This window comes from Zalophus californianus, chromosome X, assembly GCF_009762305.2.
Source record: "Zalophus californianus isolate mZalCal1 chromosome X, mZalCal1.pri.v2, whole genome shotgun sequence".
NCBI lineage: Eukaryota > Metazoa > Chordata > Mammalia > Carnivora > Otariidae > Zalophus > Zalophus californianus.
In genome coordinates, this window is record NC_045612.1 from 58,612,387 (window position 1) to 58,631,013 (window position 18,627).

General features: G+C 34.4%; 1 protein-coding gene across 2 annotated transcripts in view; it reads left to right on the forward strand.

The window, feature by feature from the left end:
* The window catches only part of POF1B (POF1B actin binding protein), a 103,735-nt gene that overhangs the window by 29,913 nt on the left and 55,195 nt on the right, over positions 1-18,627 (forward strand). For both annotated transcript variants that reach the window (XM_027608279.1, XM_027608278.1), the window contains exon 6: positions 2,938-3,120. In XM_027608279.1, coding sequence (XP_027464080.1) covers positions 2,938-3,120 — 183 coding nt within the window. The remainder of the gene's footprint in view (positions 1-2,937; positions 3,121-18,627) is intronic.

The window sequence follows — 18,627 nt, forward strand, 5'->3', positions numbered from 1 at the left end:
ACAATAAGTTTGACACATTTTAAAGAAATGTTTGAGACACATCATATCATGCTCTTCTAATTTCTTGTCTCAAAAGGATACTTTTCTAAATCTTCATTCCTAGAGGAAAAGACTGAATATCCTGTACATTATTATTGCTATACATATGGAACAATTAAAGAACTCCTTTAAAAGAACACTACAGTTACTTACTATTAATTTGAATATTTACCTTTTTACATCCACTTTTTTTATTAGTGACTTAAATGTTTTGGGAGTTTGGGTACTGCCATGAGAGATTACCCAAGGTAAAAGGAACCATGCATATGGAACAAACTACAACTGCCTTGACCTAGTTGAGTTTCCTCAGTGATAGAGATGCAGTAAGACAAGCTCGATAAAGCTAGAGTCTGGATGAAATGGTTGTTACATGAGACTAGTTCAAATAGGACTAGCTCTTAGGAGATAAGACCTGCCTAAAAAAGAGATCTTTGTCATTAAAAGGTAGTCAGTTGGTGCCAGTTGCAAGATAATTATGTAGTTCGTATGAACTGTACTCTGTACATATTTTTTCTCTATCAAAGATGACAAAATATATGAAAAATCATAAATGTTTGATCTTTTGTACATTAAAAATCCAGCTTGTGGTACACTTCAAAAGTATGAGTAATGTATGAATAGCATGCTTTAGAACAATAATTTTAGTAGTCAGGTGTGAGAATTGAAGCTGAAAATCTGCTAAGACTTCAGTGATACTAATGAGTGATTCAGAGGCCAGAAAGGCTCAAGGAAACCACAAGACTCCCCAGATGGAGAGACTGTCAGCATTCTATTCAAGAGTCAACTGATATATTAATAAAGGAAGATGATTGAGAAATGAGTTTTGTTTTGTTTATTGTCCTATATTGATATGTCCTCCAAAGTGTTTCCTAACTTGCCTTTTAAAGAACACATTAATTTTTTTTTTAAGGAGGAATTCTATTTCAGTAGTGTACAATTTCCCTGCTGGGTGAAGGTTTTCTCAGCCTGTCACTCTGACTTTATTCTAATCCAGTGTATGAAGGTATTTTGTAACATAAAAGAACAGAAATACATTAACCCCTACAATTTGTACATAAGTGGCTGATAGTACACAGTCTTGACTTCTAAACTGTAGAGACCTTAGTGCTAGCATATAAAGTGAGTCATATTTGAAAAGACCCTGGAGAAAATGATTCTAAGAACAGATTCTATGACCTTTATTATCAATTACTACCAAGATAGTTTTTATTTGTAAAATATGTTTCTTTATGTATTTTTCTTTCTTTCAAAATAATTTTTTATACTTAAAAAGATAATTTGTATACATATTAAAAATTCCAAAGCATAAAAAGTACAAAAAGAATATAAAAAGAGAATAAAAATATATACAGTGGTAAAAAAAAAGAGCCTCTCTATCCTAACCCTTTTGTCTCTCAGTTCCTCTTCCCAGGGGCAGTCACCCTTAAAAGATTTTTGCTCTATGCATTTAAAAGAAGTTGTGTATATTTGTAAATATACACATATGTATATTTTTAAAAATGTTATACCAAAGGAAGCATAGTATATTCCTTCTTATGCATCTTGCTTTTTTCATTTAATATATATAATTTGAAAATTGTTCCACATTAAAAAAATATAAAATTTGAAGTGTTTTACTTTATTAATGCAGGTCAACTTTCCACTGTCAAAAGGAAATAGAGCATTGAATTTATACTTCCAAAGCTAAATGTATGTGCATGAATGTAGCATTCTGATTCAAAATAGAGAATGTTTTTTCTTTGAAAACTGGCTTTCAGATGCTTTTTATCCAAGCAGAATAATAACAAAATAATATAGGAAATTGAAGTATATCTGAAATCCTCAAAACTGAAACAACCTGATATCCTTCCTTACTCTGTGCCCTATATGTTATCAGAAAAAAAAAGCCATGACAAATAAATAAGCAGATAGTAAAGATTTAGTTTAAAAACAACAAGTTCCAGACTATTTTGAGGACAATAAAAATTCAGCCTTATGTTCTGAAAGAACTCTGAGCTAGAAATCATGAATTCCAATCTCAATTTTTCCAAGAATTAATCATGTCATTATGAGTAAAACATCTTACTTCTCTGGACCTCAGGGTTTTTTTTTCCACCTGCAAAATTAGTGGGGTGGATGACGATTAAGTTTATGATGACAATGATAATGAAATAATATGATAATAATAAATGTTTATTACCCACCTACTTTGTACTAGGCACTTTATAAACATTAGTTTATTTACTCCTCATAACAACCCAAAGAGACACATATTATCTCCATTTTTGAAAATGAGTAATCTGAGGCTCATAAAGATTGCATAGTCCCCCAAGATCACAGAGTAAGTGGTAGAATCAGTTAGAATCCCTGTTTTCTGGATCTGAAGCTTTAGGTACTGTTTTCCAATCTTTTAATTTGTGCTTGATTTTCATAAGCATAAGAATTTTGTCTGCCCCCACTGTGATTCTAATATGCTTCCTGATATTGAAAATCACTGCTTTATATTATTTTCCATTTTTATATCCATCTACATCTTCAGCATGATAGTATTATTATAAAGTTAGATGCTGAAGTGCTTGTTGAATCATCAAAGAGTAATTAATATTAATATTCATTATAGTTCTAGTGTTAAGTATAACTGGAATATTAATTTAATCAGAACATGCAATTCTCTGGCCAATTTAGGTAAGTATTTGGATGGTCACAGCCACCTGATCAAACAAAAATAGAATTCAATACAATTTCTCCCAATGAAATAATTTGAAAAAAATAATATATCATATATTAAAACTACAAATCTTAGGGATTAAATTACCTTGTGAAAGAACACAATGAATTTTTAAAAATGCATTCATTGGGCTTTTCTCAATTAGTAATTTTTATTCTCACAGGCTATTTTGACATTTATGTGTGTTTTAGGAATGCTATCCACAGGTCCAGTGCCATCATCACATTGTCCAACAGCCCCAGATCATCCACTCTCCACACTGTCAGCAGTCCCATTCTAGCCAACAAATCCAAACCATCACAGGAAGTGAATCAATTTCTACAAACACTGGAAACGAACTGTGCCATGGGGAATCAAGCCCTATACATGATCAGGTAAGATCAATAGGCACCCACATTGAATTTTCAACAAAATATTGAGGTATTTGTGTTTTGTTTGTGGCATTTTTAAAACAAAATTTTCTATTTCCTGTCAGAAGACAAAATAATTCAGGTCTATTAATGCATTAAATCTATGAGGGAAGTTATAAACTGATAATGAATACCTAATTTCTAGCTGATCCTCAGTTCTAAAAGGGTTCAATGGTTGTGCAACATTAAATATTTTAATGAGGCATGGTATTTAAATGGACAATGAATTGGAAAAGATATTAGCTAAGGATTAAAATGGTCACATTTCACAAACTGGCAATTACTTCCTATATGTATTCCATTAAAATATGCTATATTAATGCAAGTCAGAAAATGCATACATTTTATTGTATATTACATCAACAAAATACAAACTAAAACTTGGTTGCTAAGGAGAAATCCCTTGAGATACAATCATCAGTGACTAACTTATATTCTGAAGACTGGAATTTTGGAAACAACTGTTATACAAGTGTTAAAGGAAAAAATATTTTCTTGTATCTTGGTAAAACTAACAGCAATAACTGAAACAGTGAGGAATCAATCATCATTTGTATTTTTTCAGGTCTTTTTTCCCAGTAAGGAATAACTTGCTCAAATTGACCTCTTTCATTAAGCAGCTCTTACTGAAAGATAGAAGGAAAAGAATAAGAAAAAATAAAGAAAGAGCCTGCACACATAAGAATTTTGATTGTTTTATAGTAAACATGCATAAGATTGTTTCTAAGGACTGAAACTTTGAAATATGTACTTTGGCCATATTGGTAAAAAATAACCATAAAAGATTTAAAATCCATATTTTTCCACCCTAAAAAACTAAAATTATATTTTCTTTAAATTTCATGTATGGGAATATTGTCATCTGGATTACTCTAAAACATGGTACAGATGGTGTTGAACTTCTTACATTAAATGGATTGGTAATAATGATTAAAAATATTTTATTAAGTTAAATCATTTGAAATTGTCATTTTTGTAGGTCAATGTTGGTCAAATAGCAATGATTTCATACAGTTTAGTCTAATTCTTTGCTCCTGTTTCCTCATCATAAAATAGAGATTTATCACTCATAATTTACTTGCAAAAGTTTGCACAGCTAGCATGTGGAAAAGCCAAGACAGAGAGATGTGGGGAGTCCTTTATCAATAGTGTAAACATAAATAGAGCACTGGACTAAGAGCCTGCCAGAGGAGAGGTACTGGTGATATAACAGAAAGTGGGCCAGCTTCAGAGAAAGAAGAACTGGGTTCCAGTCCCAGGTTCTCTACCTTTCAAGCTGTGTATTTTTAATTAATACTAAATCTCTCAGAAACATCCTCATCCATAAAATTTAGGTACTAATGTCTACCTCACAGAGTTGATATAAAATCTAAATAAAAACATATGTTGAAAGTGCTTACTATAAAGTCTACAACATAAAAAAAATCCACAGAGAATATTTTCAGAGATTCTTAGAAGCTATTTCAAGTGTAAAACTTAAGCTAGAATAATAACAGTAAGAATGGAATGAAGGGCAATTAGAAATGGAAATAATATCACAGGATTAAGAATCTTGTCCAGTGGCAATGGTGATGCTATGATATTCTTTCACTAGCTTAGTACAACTAATAGTATATTTGACCGGACTAGATATTGTGTATTTTGAAAATGGGAAGAGTTGAATAACTAATATGTTACTTTTTATTTTATATTTATGCTTCAGTTTGACATTCTGATGTAGCTTTGTTAAATATTGGAATGTTTTTGTATAGATTAAATTTTTCTGGGTTTTCTGCTGAAAACAAGATAGTGCCCTAGGAAGTGTAGAGCTAGTAATTCCACTTATATGGATTACATAGGATTCACTCCTGGTCAGACTGAGGATGGGGTAATCTGGTTGTGCAGATCCCATACATAAAAGAGGGAAGAAAATGAGCTCTCCCAACTAGACTCTTTGATATTTATTTTTTTTAAGATTTTAGTTATTTATCTGAGAGAGAGAGAGAGAGAGAGAGATTGAGAGACCAAGTGAGAGGAGTGGCAGAGGGAGAAGCAGACTCCTGTGGGCCAGGGAGCCTGAGGAAGGACTCAATCCCAAGATTCTGGGATCATGACCTGAACCCAAGGCAGATGCTTAACCAACTGAGCATCTAAATACTGAGTATTTAAATACTCCTTGGTATTTAAATGTCTCTTCCACATGGGTGGAAAAGTCTCTTTAAAGAGCTATGGAGCAGATATAAGTCAGGCTCTCTTAAAACTAAAGGTTGGCCCATTTTTAGTTTATTTTTGGAGTTAAATTGTAATTTGGAGGTAGCATAATAAGGTTAAAACAAATAAACCTAACCAAAGAGGTAAAAGATCTGTACTCTGAAAAATTTAGAACAGTTATGAAATAACTTGAAGATGACACAAAAAAAGGAAAAACATTCTATGCGCATGGATTGGAAGAACAAATATTGTTAAAATATCTATATACTGCCAAAAGCAATCTACACATTTAATGCATTCCCTATCAAAATACCAACAGCATTTTTCACACAGCTAGAGCAACTAATCCTAAACGTTTTATGGAATCACAAAAGACTCTGAATAGGCAAAGCAATGAAAAAGAAAAGCAACACTGGAAGCATCACAATTTCGGACTTCAAACACTATTGCAAACTGTAATCATCAAGACAGTATGGTACTGGCACAAAAACACATAAATCAATGGAACAGAATAGAAAACCCAGAAATGAACCCACAACTGTATGGTCAACTAATCTTTGACAAAGCAGGGAAGAATATCCAATGGAAGAAAGACAGTATGTTCAACAAATGGTGTTGGGAAACCTGGACAGCAACATGCAGAAGAATGAAACTGGACCACTTTCTTACACCATAAACAACAATAAATTCAAAATGGATGAAAGGCCTAACTGTGAGACAGGAAACCATCAAAACCCTAGAGGAGAACACAGGCAGCAACCTCTCTGACATCGGGCGAAGCAACTTCTTAGTAGACGCATCTCCTGAGGTAAGGGAAACAAAAACAAAAATTAACTATTGGGATTTCGTCAAGATGAAAAACTTCTGCACAGTGAAGGAAACAATCAACAAACTAAAAGGCAACCTACAGAATGGGAGAAAATATTTGCAAGTGACATATCTGATAAAGGGTTAGTATCCAAAATCTATAAAGAACTGATATAACACAACACCCAAAAAACAAATAATCCAATTTAAAAAAATGGGCATAAGACATGAACAGACATTTTTCCAAAGACATCCAGTTGATTAAGAGACATGAAAAGATGCTCAACATCATTCATCATCAGGGAAATATAAATCAAAACCACAATGAAATACCACTTCACACCCGTCAGAACAGCTAAAATTAACAACACAGGAAACAACAGATGTTGGTGAGGATCTGGAGAAAGGGGAACCCTCTTACACTGTTGATGGGAATGCAAACTGCTGCAGCCACTCTAGAAAACAGTTTGGAGGTTCCTCTAAAGGTGAAAAATAGAGCTACCCTATGACCCAGCAATTGCACTGCTAGGTATTTACCTAAAGGATACCAAAATACTGATTTGAAGGGGCACATGCCCCCTGATGTCTATGGCAGCATTATCAACAATAGCCAAATTATGGAAAGAGCTCAGACATCCATTGACTGATGGGTGGATGGGGGGATGTGGTTTATATATACATATACATATTATATACATATATATAATATATATAAAGAATGAGATCTTGCCATTTTTGGTGACATGGATAGAACTAGAGTTTATTATCTTAGGCAAGGTAAGTCAGTCAAAGAAAGAAAAATGTGATATGATTTCACTCATATGTGGAATTTAAGAAACAAAACAGATGAACATATGGGAAGGGGTAAAAAGAGAGAGGGAGGCAAACCATAAAAGACTGTTAACTATAGAGAACAAACTGAGGGTTGCTGGAGGGGAGGTGGGTGGGGGATGGGCTAAGGGGATGATGGGTATTAAGAAAGCACAAGTTTTGATGAACACTGGGTGTTATATGTAAGCTTTATATATATTAAGTTATATACTAAGTTCTACTCCTGAAACCAATACGCTATATGTATGCTATATGTTAACTAACTAGAATATAAATAAAAACTTAAAGTTAATTAATTAATTAAAATAAATTGAAGAGAAAAAAGCACAGTGCCCATTGTAGATTTTTAAATTGGGGTATAATTGACATATAACATTATATTTCAGGTGTGTAACATAACAATTTGATAGTTATATATATTGTGAAATAATCACTACAGTAAGTCTCATTAACATCTGTCACTTTCCATAGTTTGCTTAAATTCTTTCTAGTGATGAGAATTTTTAAGATCTATTCTCTTATCAACTTGCACATATGTAATATAGTATTATTAACTGTAGTCACCATGCTGTATATTACATCCCGTGACTCATTTATTTTATGATTGAAAGTCTGTACTTTTTGACCCTTTCACCTATTTCACTCACCTTCACCCCTACATCTCCACCAATCTCTTCACTCTATGAACTTGGCTTTTTGGGTTTTGTTATTTTAGATTCCATATATGAATGGGATCATATGGTATTTGCCTTACTCTGACTTACTTCAACCAGCATTTTGCCCTCAAGGTCCATCTGTGTTGTTGCAAATGCCAAGATGTCTTTCTCTTTTTATGGCTGAATAATGTGTCATTGTGTGTATGTACCACATCTTCCTTGTCCATTCATCCATCGGTGGACACTTAGCTTATTTCTGTATCTTTGTTATTGTAAGTAATGCTGCAATAAACATGGAGGTGAATATGTAAAAAAAAAACAAAAACAAAACATAAGGTGAGGGGCACCTGGGTGGCACAGTCAATTAAGGGCGCCTGGGTGGCTCAGTTGGTTAAGCGACTGCCTTCGGCTCAGGTCATGATCCTGGAGTCCCGGGATCGGGTCCCGCATCGGGCTCCCTGCTCAGCAGGGAGTCTGCTTCTCCCTCTGACCCTCTTCCCTCTCGTGCTCTCTATCTCTCATTCTCTCTCTCTCAAATAAATAAATAAAATCTTTAAAAAAAAAGAGCATAGACTTTCAATTCAATTATTTCGGTTTATAAAAGCTGATTCTGCTGAGTTGCATGATCTTAGGTAACTGACCTAACTAGACTGAAGTAATTGACTTAACTGAACCTCACTTTCCCCATCTATTGTGTTAAATAAATAAAATATGTAAAGTACTCTGCTTAGAGCCAAGTACATAGTAGATGCTCAAATAAATGTTCGATTCTGTGCCTTCTTTGTTTTCCAACCCCAGGCTCCAAATCCTTCAAAACATCAATAGAAGAAATTGGTTCCCATTGTGATGGTATTTTTGTTTTTTAATTTTTTTACATTTTTAAGATGATTTTTGTTTGTTTCAAGTTTTTATTTAAATTCAGATAGTTAACATATAGTGTAGTATTAGTTTCAGGAGTAGAATTTCGTGATTCATCACTTACATATAACACCCAGTGCTCATGTAATGATATTTTTAAATGAAACTAAATCATCTTTAAAATTCTTTCCACCAAGCAAAAGTCATTAAAATATTTTTAAAAATCAAGTATCCGAAAACCTGGCTTCAAAATATTTTTATAAAACTAATTTAGGTATGTTTTCCATGAAACATCATCATTTCGGCTTCAAATTCAAAACATCAGCAATTACATTTTTTTTTTTTTGGCAATCACATTTCCTTCCCTGAGGACATTAAGAATAATGCATTGTGGTCATTTCCCTGACATTAGCAAGAAACAGATACATATGCTAATGACAAGGAAAAGCTCAGCTGAACTCATTTTACAAGTTGTCATACAGGTGGTGTTTATAAGAAAAACTAAACTATGTATGTTATATGTGCAACTCTTTTCCACTTGGCTTGAAGCTGCCAAGAAATCTTTTTGAGTCATGGGAAGTTGTAAAAGCAATAGTCCTGTTCACTTGGATAGTGTTATTGCAAATGAAAATACTCCAACTTGTGATGCTTTCCTCTCATCATTTGAAAATTAAATTTTTGTCAACATCAAGACAGCACAGATCTTAGTGTCAGGTGCTTTTTCTGGCAAGTATACAGGAAACTTACTACAAATTTTATTTAACATAAGTCATTCACTAATGATGGGATCTCTGGTCTGGTTCGCTTAATAAACTCAGCAGTTCTGTCTGCTTCCTCTCTCATTAAAATGTGGTTAAAGTACCTCTTCATATTTCTTGCCTTCTTCATCCCCATTGTTGAAAATGAGGAATTATTTTGTGCAAACCTCTATCCCATGCTTATCCCTTCCAAAAATGTAATCCATATCTGTTCTGGGTCCATCTTTTCCAAACTCCACCCTTATCTGTCTCCTGCTACTTCCTGCACTGGTGTCTTTTTAAACTCTGTTTTGTGGCAAACAAGAATTGTTACTTTCAAAAAACAGTTTTTATTCTTTTAAATCAAAGTAATGCATGTATATAGCTTAAACATTCAAATAGTACTAAAAGGCATATTTTAGTAATTCATTATCCCAATCCTTTTCATGCACATCCATTCCCCAGAAGCACCTATTTTCAACTCAGCTTTTTCTTCTGGAATTTACCTCCATACAGCTAAATAGTATGAAAATTCTTATGCTATTTCTTGATGTATCAATGTTGAATACTATCTGTTGATAATTCCAAGTACATAAGGTTTTAGTTCTATGAATCTCCCATCCATCTGTTTCCATCCCTTCCATCATCCAAATATAGTTAAATCCCCATTTTTTGGCTAAACCAGTATTCAGTGTTTATATTATTAATGCTATGAAAATATTATTTACTGCTGAACCAATTTGTGTACTATTTTGTTTCTTTTATTAATACAACTATTTTTTTGCTGGTGTTAATAATTCCCTAATTTTTTCATTTTTGTTTTGTTTTTTATATATCCATTGCTAATTCTTTTCTCAACACAATTTTATACACTCAGATGGTTTTGCTTTTGTTTTTGTTTTTGTTTTTGTTTTTGTTTTTGATCAACCATCTCCTCTCTCTAAAACCCTGCAAACCACATATAGCATGTTTTGGCTTGAATTGTCACTATCTATTGACCTAGTTACTCTCCCCATATTTTGACTGTTTCATTGGTAGGTTTACAATCTTCTCTCCACTTCCCACTGACTTCTGCCCTGGACTCATCTAAGAGAACTTCATCATTCATATCAGTGATATTCCCCACACTCTGTCCTCATGGTTCTTTATCATCCTCAATTCCTTCGTTTCCACTACATCTTCAGCCCTCACAGACTTTGGCTACTTCTTGAACCTCATCACTTGAAACTGTTTAATGTCTGTTTTTCTTATCATCACTTTCTTACTTAATCTCCTACTCCTTCATTTCTACTGAACTTCACCCTCATCAAGCTCTTCAGCCCTCCGTTCCAAGCCAGGCTGGACTCCACTGTTATCCAATTTAACAATGCTTTTGCTAGAAACCCTTAAAATTTGTGTTGTTTTCTCTGATTACTGTCGTCATTTTGCTAATCCCTTACTTTGGGTAGGCTACCATTCACTTTCTCTGCCCCTAGATTTTGACTTCTTTGTGAGCTAGAGAAAGTCCCACAAGCTAGGCCAATTTAGTCTAGAAAAGATTGTCTCTATCTTGCTGGACCCCCTCTGTAGCTAGACATTCCTTTTAATTCGTTCTAATTGGCTTACTACCACAGTCATCAATATCTAATTCTTATCTTTCCTTCCCTCCTCATATTCTGGGTTCCACTGACGTTTTCTCCCTCTCTGTGGGTGGTTTTACCTTCTACTGAGAATGGCCAGTGAAACTTAAATTTTATTGTGTACCAGAATCAATTGGAGGGCTTGTTTAAATAACAATTGTTGGGTCTGGATTATTTGCATTTCCAAGTTCCCTAATTATCCTAATAGTATTGGTCCAGGGACCACAATTAGAGTTCACTATGAAAACTCCTTCAATGCCCCACTTCACTGAAAATTTTCTCTGCATTTTCAGCAAACTTCTGATTCTTTTGATTTTCAAGAATTAAGAATTTAACCTTGTTTTTAAAGTGACTCCCTTAAGTAACCCTACTATTCTGCTGACTTATATTTTCATTCCCTTCAACCTGCAAAATTCCTGAAGGAGGAAAGCATGCGCACTATGGCCATTTTCTCAGTACCCACACATTCCTTAACACTTTGAAAAACAGATTCTAGTTTCAACATACTCCTAAAATTGCTTTTATTGACCTCCATGTTGCAAATTCCATTTCCTTTTCTTTGTTCTTATCTTATTCCAGTTCTACAACATGTGACATTGTTGATCCATTCTATTCTTAATATTTTTTTCCTCCCATTATACTATATTGCTGCTTCTAATGCTTGTTCTTAGGCTCCTCTTCATTCTTTCATCAAGTGATCTTCCCCAAGGACCCATCCATGGTTTCCTTCTCCTTTCTCTATCCCCTCTCCCTTGACTATAGGATATAAAATCTTAACTTCTGCAACATTTATATGGATACCTGCACATGATTATCTTTACATGGACAATTCCCAAAACTTTCTTCCTCAGCTTTAATTCATCATTTTAATGGACTAGTTGACATTTCTACTTGGTTATTCCACAGTCACCTCCAAATGACTCCATAAGAGTTTTTCATTCTATGTCCCCTATTTATATTATTATTTCCACTACTCTAATCACAAGGGTTAGAATTTAACGTTATTTTTACTTTCCGTCTCCTTTGCAACTCCAAACCTAATCAGTTGTCATAGTCTGAAGATTCTTCCTATGTATAACCTCCCTCATATAGCTGAAAGTTAGGTTTCCTTCTTATATCTCCCTTAGTATTTGATCTGTGACTCTTTTTATAGCCCTTACTAATTGGTCAATCTATTCCCTACATTAAAGTTGTTTAGGTACATATCTTAGCTCTTCTAAAAGACCATAAAGCCTTTGAAATAGAAGATAGTATCTTATGGATATTTTCCAGTAGCACTTAAAAGTGTAACTTAAGACAGTGCTTAGTAAATTTTCAATAAACATGTGCTGAATGAATGAAAAGAATAATGCCACTGAGATCTTTTAAGTCCTGCATGTGGCTTGGGGGTATAGATTTTAGCCTTTGGTTTAAGAAAGGAAAGTTAGAATATAAGATAAATTACATTAAAAGAGTTGCTGCGTATGTGTAATAAGTTCCTCCAATGGCTTACCTTACATAAAGATGTGGTTCCATTTCTTGAATAAATTATATACTAAAGAATGTCAGGATATAGAAATGACAGAGAAATGGGAAGGAGAAAAAGATAGCAACAAAGATGTTACTGAGAATTTATGTATTAAAAATACACATTCGTGTATATATCCTACTTCATTACAAAAAGGGAAAAAAAGAATTTCAAGTAGCTTAAGAGAAAAATAAGAGGTAATATAATAGAAAAAGATGTCAGGGACAGTGTAAATATAATGGACCAATACAACCAGAAGGAAAAGAGAGTACAGAGACATGCAGGCCACAGAGTTCTATGTCATTAGTAAAACTGGGCGAAAAACATCACTCTGAGCTTCCTTGAAACAATAGGGAAAAAAGAGGGGCGGGGAAACCTGATTAGTGACAAAGTTTCCATTGTCTGTGAGAAAAAGCTTCATGAATTCTTGATAGTCACTTGTATTATAGGAAAATATTAAACATTTTATTTTTTAGTCAGAAAGAATAATGTAAGCTTTCACAAAATGTTATAAATTCAATCACCTGTATTCATTATAAAATGATAATCCAAACCACCTACTTTTTTTTTCACTTTGTTGGGAGTGAAGAAATCATCTTATTTTATAAAATAATGTCAAAATGTACACACACACACCAAAAAGGAGCAAGGACAACCTTGATTAGGTTTCACTAAAGTCCATGTTCAGTGTGCTTTGTTAAAGCACCTCTTCCAGCTACTGCTTTTCCATCTATCATCCTTAATATTTAGCGCCAATTTCATCCTTTATTACAAACAACTTTCTTACTATTTACTTGCAACAAGGGTTTACATAGCATCTACTATATTCAGGTACTATGCTAGATGGTGGAATTAAAAAAAGATATAAAGACAGTGTCTCTACTCTCAGGCAGCTTGAGAGTTTTGTAGAAAATTTACAAGTGTCTTCTACTTCTATTGCTATTCCAATAGCCAATTGTCCATTTGCCTTAAGTTAAATAAAACCATTAATTTGTATGATGGTTTGACAATTTGCCAAAAAATGTGATCTCTCCAGTGATTTTATAAAAAAGGTACTAAATTACCTATATTTTACAGTTGAAGTTGAGGTAAGCAATATACTTAACCTCCAACTTTGAAGTGGGAGCTCTACTTTTGGCTTCAATTTCCATTCTTTCTCATCGCAACATTTTGCTGCCTGTGTTTACTCACACAGAAAATTAAATTAGGCTTTTATTTCAAGTACAGAACTGCTGTTATGAGTAAAGTCTTCATTTAGAACTGTGATTGTTGTATAATACATTCAATTCAGTGTTAACATTTATTGAAAACTCTATAATGCAAATTTCCTTATTAAAATATCTATGGAGATTAAAATAGAAGTGAGTATTTTCAGAACCTAAAATTTTGACACTTTTTATCCTTCTAGTGTTTTTTCTTGTGGTCCAACATAGGAAGAGACCAATTATGTTTTTTACCTTATTAGCTAAATGATGTACCTAAAATACATTTAATTTCACCAGGATTAACTATGGCTTCAATTAGTCTGACAGCTATTAAATGTCCCAAGTCAAAGAAAAATTAATGAAGCAGTAACATTATTTATCTATAAGTGTCATTATATCATTATGAGCTTTGCAGGATAATAATCTATACATTGCAACCTTTTATTCATATTGACGTTTTCCATTATCATGTAGCAAAAAGTTACTACTCAGTAAGGTTTAAACACAGCAGATCTTGTTACTTAAGGTGTTCATGACCTTTTGGAGGGTTAGACACTTATGCATAACCACTTTTATATAACATGACATTTAAAGCACTTTATAATCTGCTAAGCAACCCTTCTAAATAAGTGAAAAATGTACACACTTAAGCCAACTACCCATTGGAAATAAATTTAATTAAGCCAGTACCCTGTACTACTGCATTGTGATTTATGCCTTGATCACAAACTATCCCTACTTCTGAGCAGCATTCTCACAAATGTGTGTCATTGAGCTTGAGAGGCACCAGGCAAGAAAATATAGATGGCTCGGCTGAAATCCATTATATGTCTACTATCTGCAGGGGCTCTATAATCACTACCACTGAACTTTGTAAATATGGTCAAAAGTATCATTTTTGAAAATCAAAATTTATATAATGTAGATGCTAGCAAGAAAATTCCACTCCTGGAATATCATAGACTATAAATAATAAACAAAACCCCAAACTGGAACCAGGACAAAAAATTCCAAGGCAGGAGTAAGGTGAGGCCCATGGTTTCCCCTTATAAGGTACTTTCTTTCTACAGATTTTCTGAAAAATAAACACTAAGTTGCCTCTGGTTTCACTCCTAACTATTGTTGCCTTGCCTTGGATTTGTGCAGAAATTCTAATCAAAGGTTTTTTTTTTTTTTACATGAAATCAGACACAAAAAGTTAGACTGCCCGCCATTACTATAGTCAAATAATGATCTGATTGAAGGTACTTGATTGATGCATGCTAAAGAATCTTTAATGATTTTTGCAATTTTTTGGAGAAATATCACATGTTGTATACATGTGGGATACAACTGGGAACAACTATTCTTCAGCATAGCTTGTATTCCTGCCCTGTTTATATGTGAAAAACTAAAGCTATTATCTAAGATTGACATTTAAGACAGCTCTCATTCATCAGGCAGATGAGTAGGTATGGGTATACTTTTATCTCAAGTATCCTATCAATTCAATATTTGTCACAGAGAAAACCTCCATCCATTAGAACTACCATTATTCCCACCCAAAATATTCATATTTTCTTTGGAGGCTCCTTATCTTGGCCTTTTCAAAGCAATGAGAACATAGATTTGAGCCAACTCTAAAAGATATGTCACAACATACATTAAAACAGTTCCAATAATGCTGAGGAGCTCCGAGGACCTGAGATCTAGTAATAGAAAATATTTCTAACTAGCACATCACAGTTTATGGTTTGGAAATTTCAACTTATTGTTAAGCATAGTCTTGTAAAAGACTTAATAGTATATGAGAATCTGACTTCCGTCTGTCCTCTCCCTCCAAATTTTGAAACCAACTGGGTTTTGGTTTTTACTGAGTATTACTCAAATGTTAATGTAAACTGTGGACTGTACAAAACTGAGAAGAAATATACACACAAAGGAGTGATATTTTGCTTCCTGCTTTTCCATCTTGACATATTTTTTGCCAAAAAACCCCTTCTTCAAGTCTAATACTCTTACCTTTTCTCTAGCTGATTAAAATTTATTACCAAAATTCAGACATATTTTGCATAGTTTCACACTAATAAAATCAAATTCTTACTGTTAAGTCCTAGCCTAACTAAACTCCAAAATAATGCAGTTAGGGAGAGTGTAATTCCAAAGTAGCTCAAAGACAAATATAAAGGTCATCTGGGGAGGCAATATTATGTAGTGGTTTTAAGAAAGCATTACCTCACTTAATATTTATGTAGAGTTCATAGCACAGTGTCTGGCACATAGTAAAGACTTAATAAATGTTAGTTATTATTATTTCTCAAAATAAAATCACTTTCCCTTGTAACTTTTAGCACCTCTTTATAGTTATAAACACAGATAAAATGTTGATATAAATCATTCCTTACCCTGGACTCTGTGATTCTTTATTTGGGTGCCTAAATCCACCACCTAGAAATCACATGATCCAAAGTTTTACTAATGGCACTCAAGATTCATGTAGGCAAAGAATTATGTACCTAAAAGGTCTACTAGTGTGTGATGCAATGACAGAAGAATATTTGTGCAAAAATAAGAAAGATGTATTTTAAGACAGTTTGAAATCATGAAATTACTCTCTCAAATGAATCACATTGGAAGGAAAAATGATTTTCACAGCATTATATTTCACCGGGGATTATAAGAAGTTAAGAGACAAATATGCAAAATACTAAACATATCAAATTAGTTGTTTGAAGATTCTAATGGGAGCTCAGCACTTGAATTTATTGGCTAACAAAATGCCCTCTTGTACTTGGGAAAGTTACAGTTTTGGAAGGGACATACATAGAGAGGTGAGGCAGGAAGGGGTTATCTATCCAGTCAGCAACAGCAATGAAATAACCTTAAGATCATAGAATGACACTGACATGACAGCTAGATTTTCCCCATATCCAGTTAACCTTGAGTTTTAAAATCATATCGGAAACCATGTTTTTAAGCCACTCCCAGTTTGGTAAATATATAGATGCTTCATACAAGAGAAATGCATGTGTAAAACTTGAAATCAAATGTATTCTTTTTTTTTAAGATTTTATTTATTTGACAGAGAGAGACACAGCGAGAGAGGGAACACAAGCAGGGGGAGTGGGAGAGGGAGAAGCAGGCTCCCCGCGGAGTAGGGAGCCCGACGCGGGGCTCGATTCCAGGACCCTGGGATCATGACCTGAGCCGAAGGCAGGCGCTTAACAACTGAGCCACCCAGGTGCCCTCAAATGTATTCTTTTGATTATTTTGAATAAACAGTTACTTAATTTTGATCTTCATTTCCTGAGAGGGGTCTACCACTAAGGAGCTGACTGCCAAGATCTAGAAATCTAGGTAAAACTCAAATGTCAGTCTCTAGCTGTGCAAGGAATTCAGTTTAGTTGCTGCACTAAGACTTAACCTACATTTAGGAAGAGAATGTAAGGGATCACCATGGCATTCTTGAGGAAGTGCTATCTATGCTCTTTTTGGCTTTAACCATTCTTGGTCAGCTTGTTTGAGAAACCTGTAAAAAAAAATCTTTCCAGAATCAGCTAGCATTTAGGATCACCTCTAACCAGGTAGGTAGATGACTTCTTTCAAATCAACAAGTATTTACTGAGCAATTAACTAATAGAGTTTTCAACCAATATTGTGCTAAACACTATGGGATATATCAAAAAGTATGACTCAGAGTGACAGGAGCTCAGCGACGGTTACCCCTCAGGCGCATAAAGGGCTGTCGGGAAGCTGGTGGGCCGCCGGCTCAGGAGCCTTCACTGTCTGAGTTGTGGTTTCTGACTCTGGGATCCTGGTTCTCAGAACTTGTATATTTAAAGTATCCCGAAATGAAAAGAAAGGTAGTGAATGCTGGCAAGCTGAGATTGAGTCTTAATGAGGAAGCCTACATTTTATTTTATTTTATTTTTTAATTATGTTATGTTAATCACCATACATTACATCATTAGTTTTTGATGTAGCATTCCATGATTCATTGTTTGCGTATAACATCCAGTGCTCCATGCAGCTTACATTGTAAAGGAAGATTATGAAAGATAATGAAAGCTAAGGTTGCTAGGTTCGAGAACAAGAAAGGGATATTGCTTTGCAGATAAGAGAAGATATAAAACAGAGGAGAAATCAGCAATTAACTGGCAGAGGAACTAAGGACAGAATGGAAAGAATCACAAACTCAGAAAATAAAGAACTTGGAAAAACTGTATTTGGCAGGTTTAAGAAGGATGGGAGAAGGACACCAACAGACCAAAGAAAATGAAACTGATTTGAATGCTCTGGCACGGCAGACAGCAGAAAGAAGAAGAAAAGCAGAAATGAGGCATAAAGAGTCTCTGAAATTACAGAAAAATTAAAAAGAAGAACTAATTATAAAAAAAAAGTGGCATATAACAGCTCAAAAGGAAGCACTGCTTGTGGGAAAAGAGAGATCTGCCAAAATTACAAGTCTACCACCACCACCTCCAGCTCTTTTTGAGAACCTTGATCCAAAGAGAACTTCTTTTTCTTTATTATTATGTTATGTTAATCACCATACATTACATCATTAGTTTTTGATGTAGTGTTCCATGATTCATTGTTTGCGTATAACACCCAGTGCTCCATGCAGAACGTGCCCTTTTTTTTTTAAGATTTTATTTATTTATTCATGAGAGACAGAGGAGGAGAGAGAGAGAGGGAGAGAGAGAGAGAGAAGCAGAGGGAGAAGCAGGCTCCCAAGGAGCAGGGAGCCCGATGCGGGACTCGATCCCAGGACCCTGGGATCATGACTTGAGCCAAAGGCAGACACTTAACCATCTGAGCCACCCAGGCACCCAGAACATGCCCTTTTTAATACCCATCACCAGGCTAACCCATCCTCCCACCCCCCTCCCCTCTAGAACCCTCAGTTTGTTTCTCAGAGTCCATCGTCTCTCATGGTTCATCTCCCCCTCCGATTTCCCCCCTTCATTCTTCCCTTCCTGCTATCTTCTTTTTTTTTAAACATATAATGTATTATTTGTTTCAGAGTTACAGATCTGTGATTCAACAGTCTTGCACAATTCACAGTGCTCCCCATAGCAC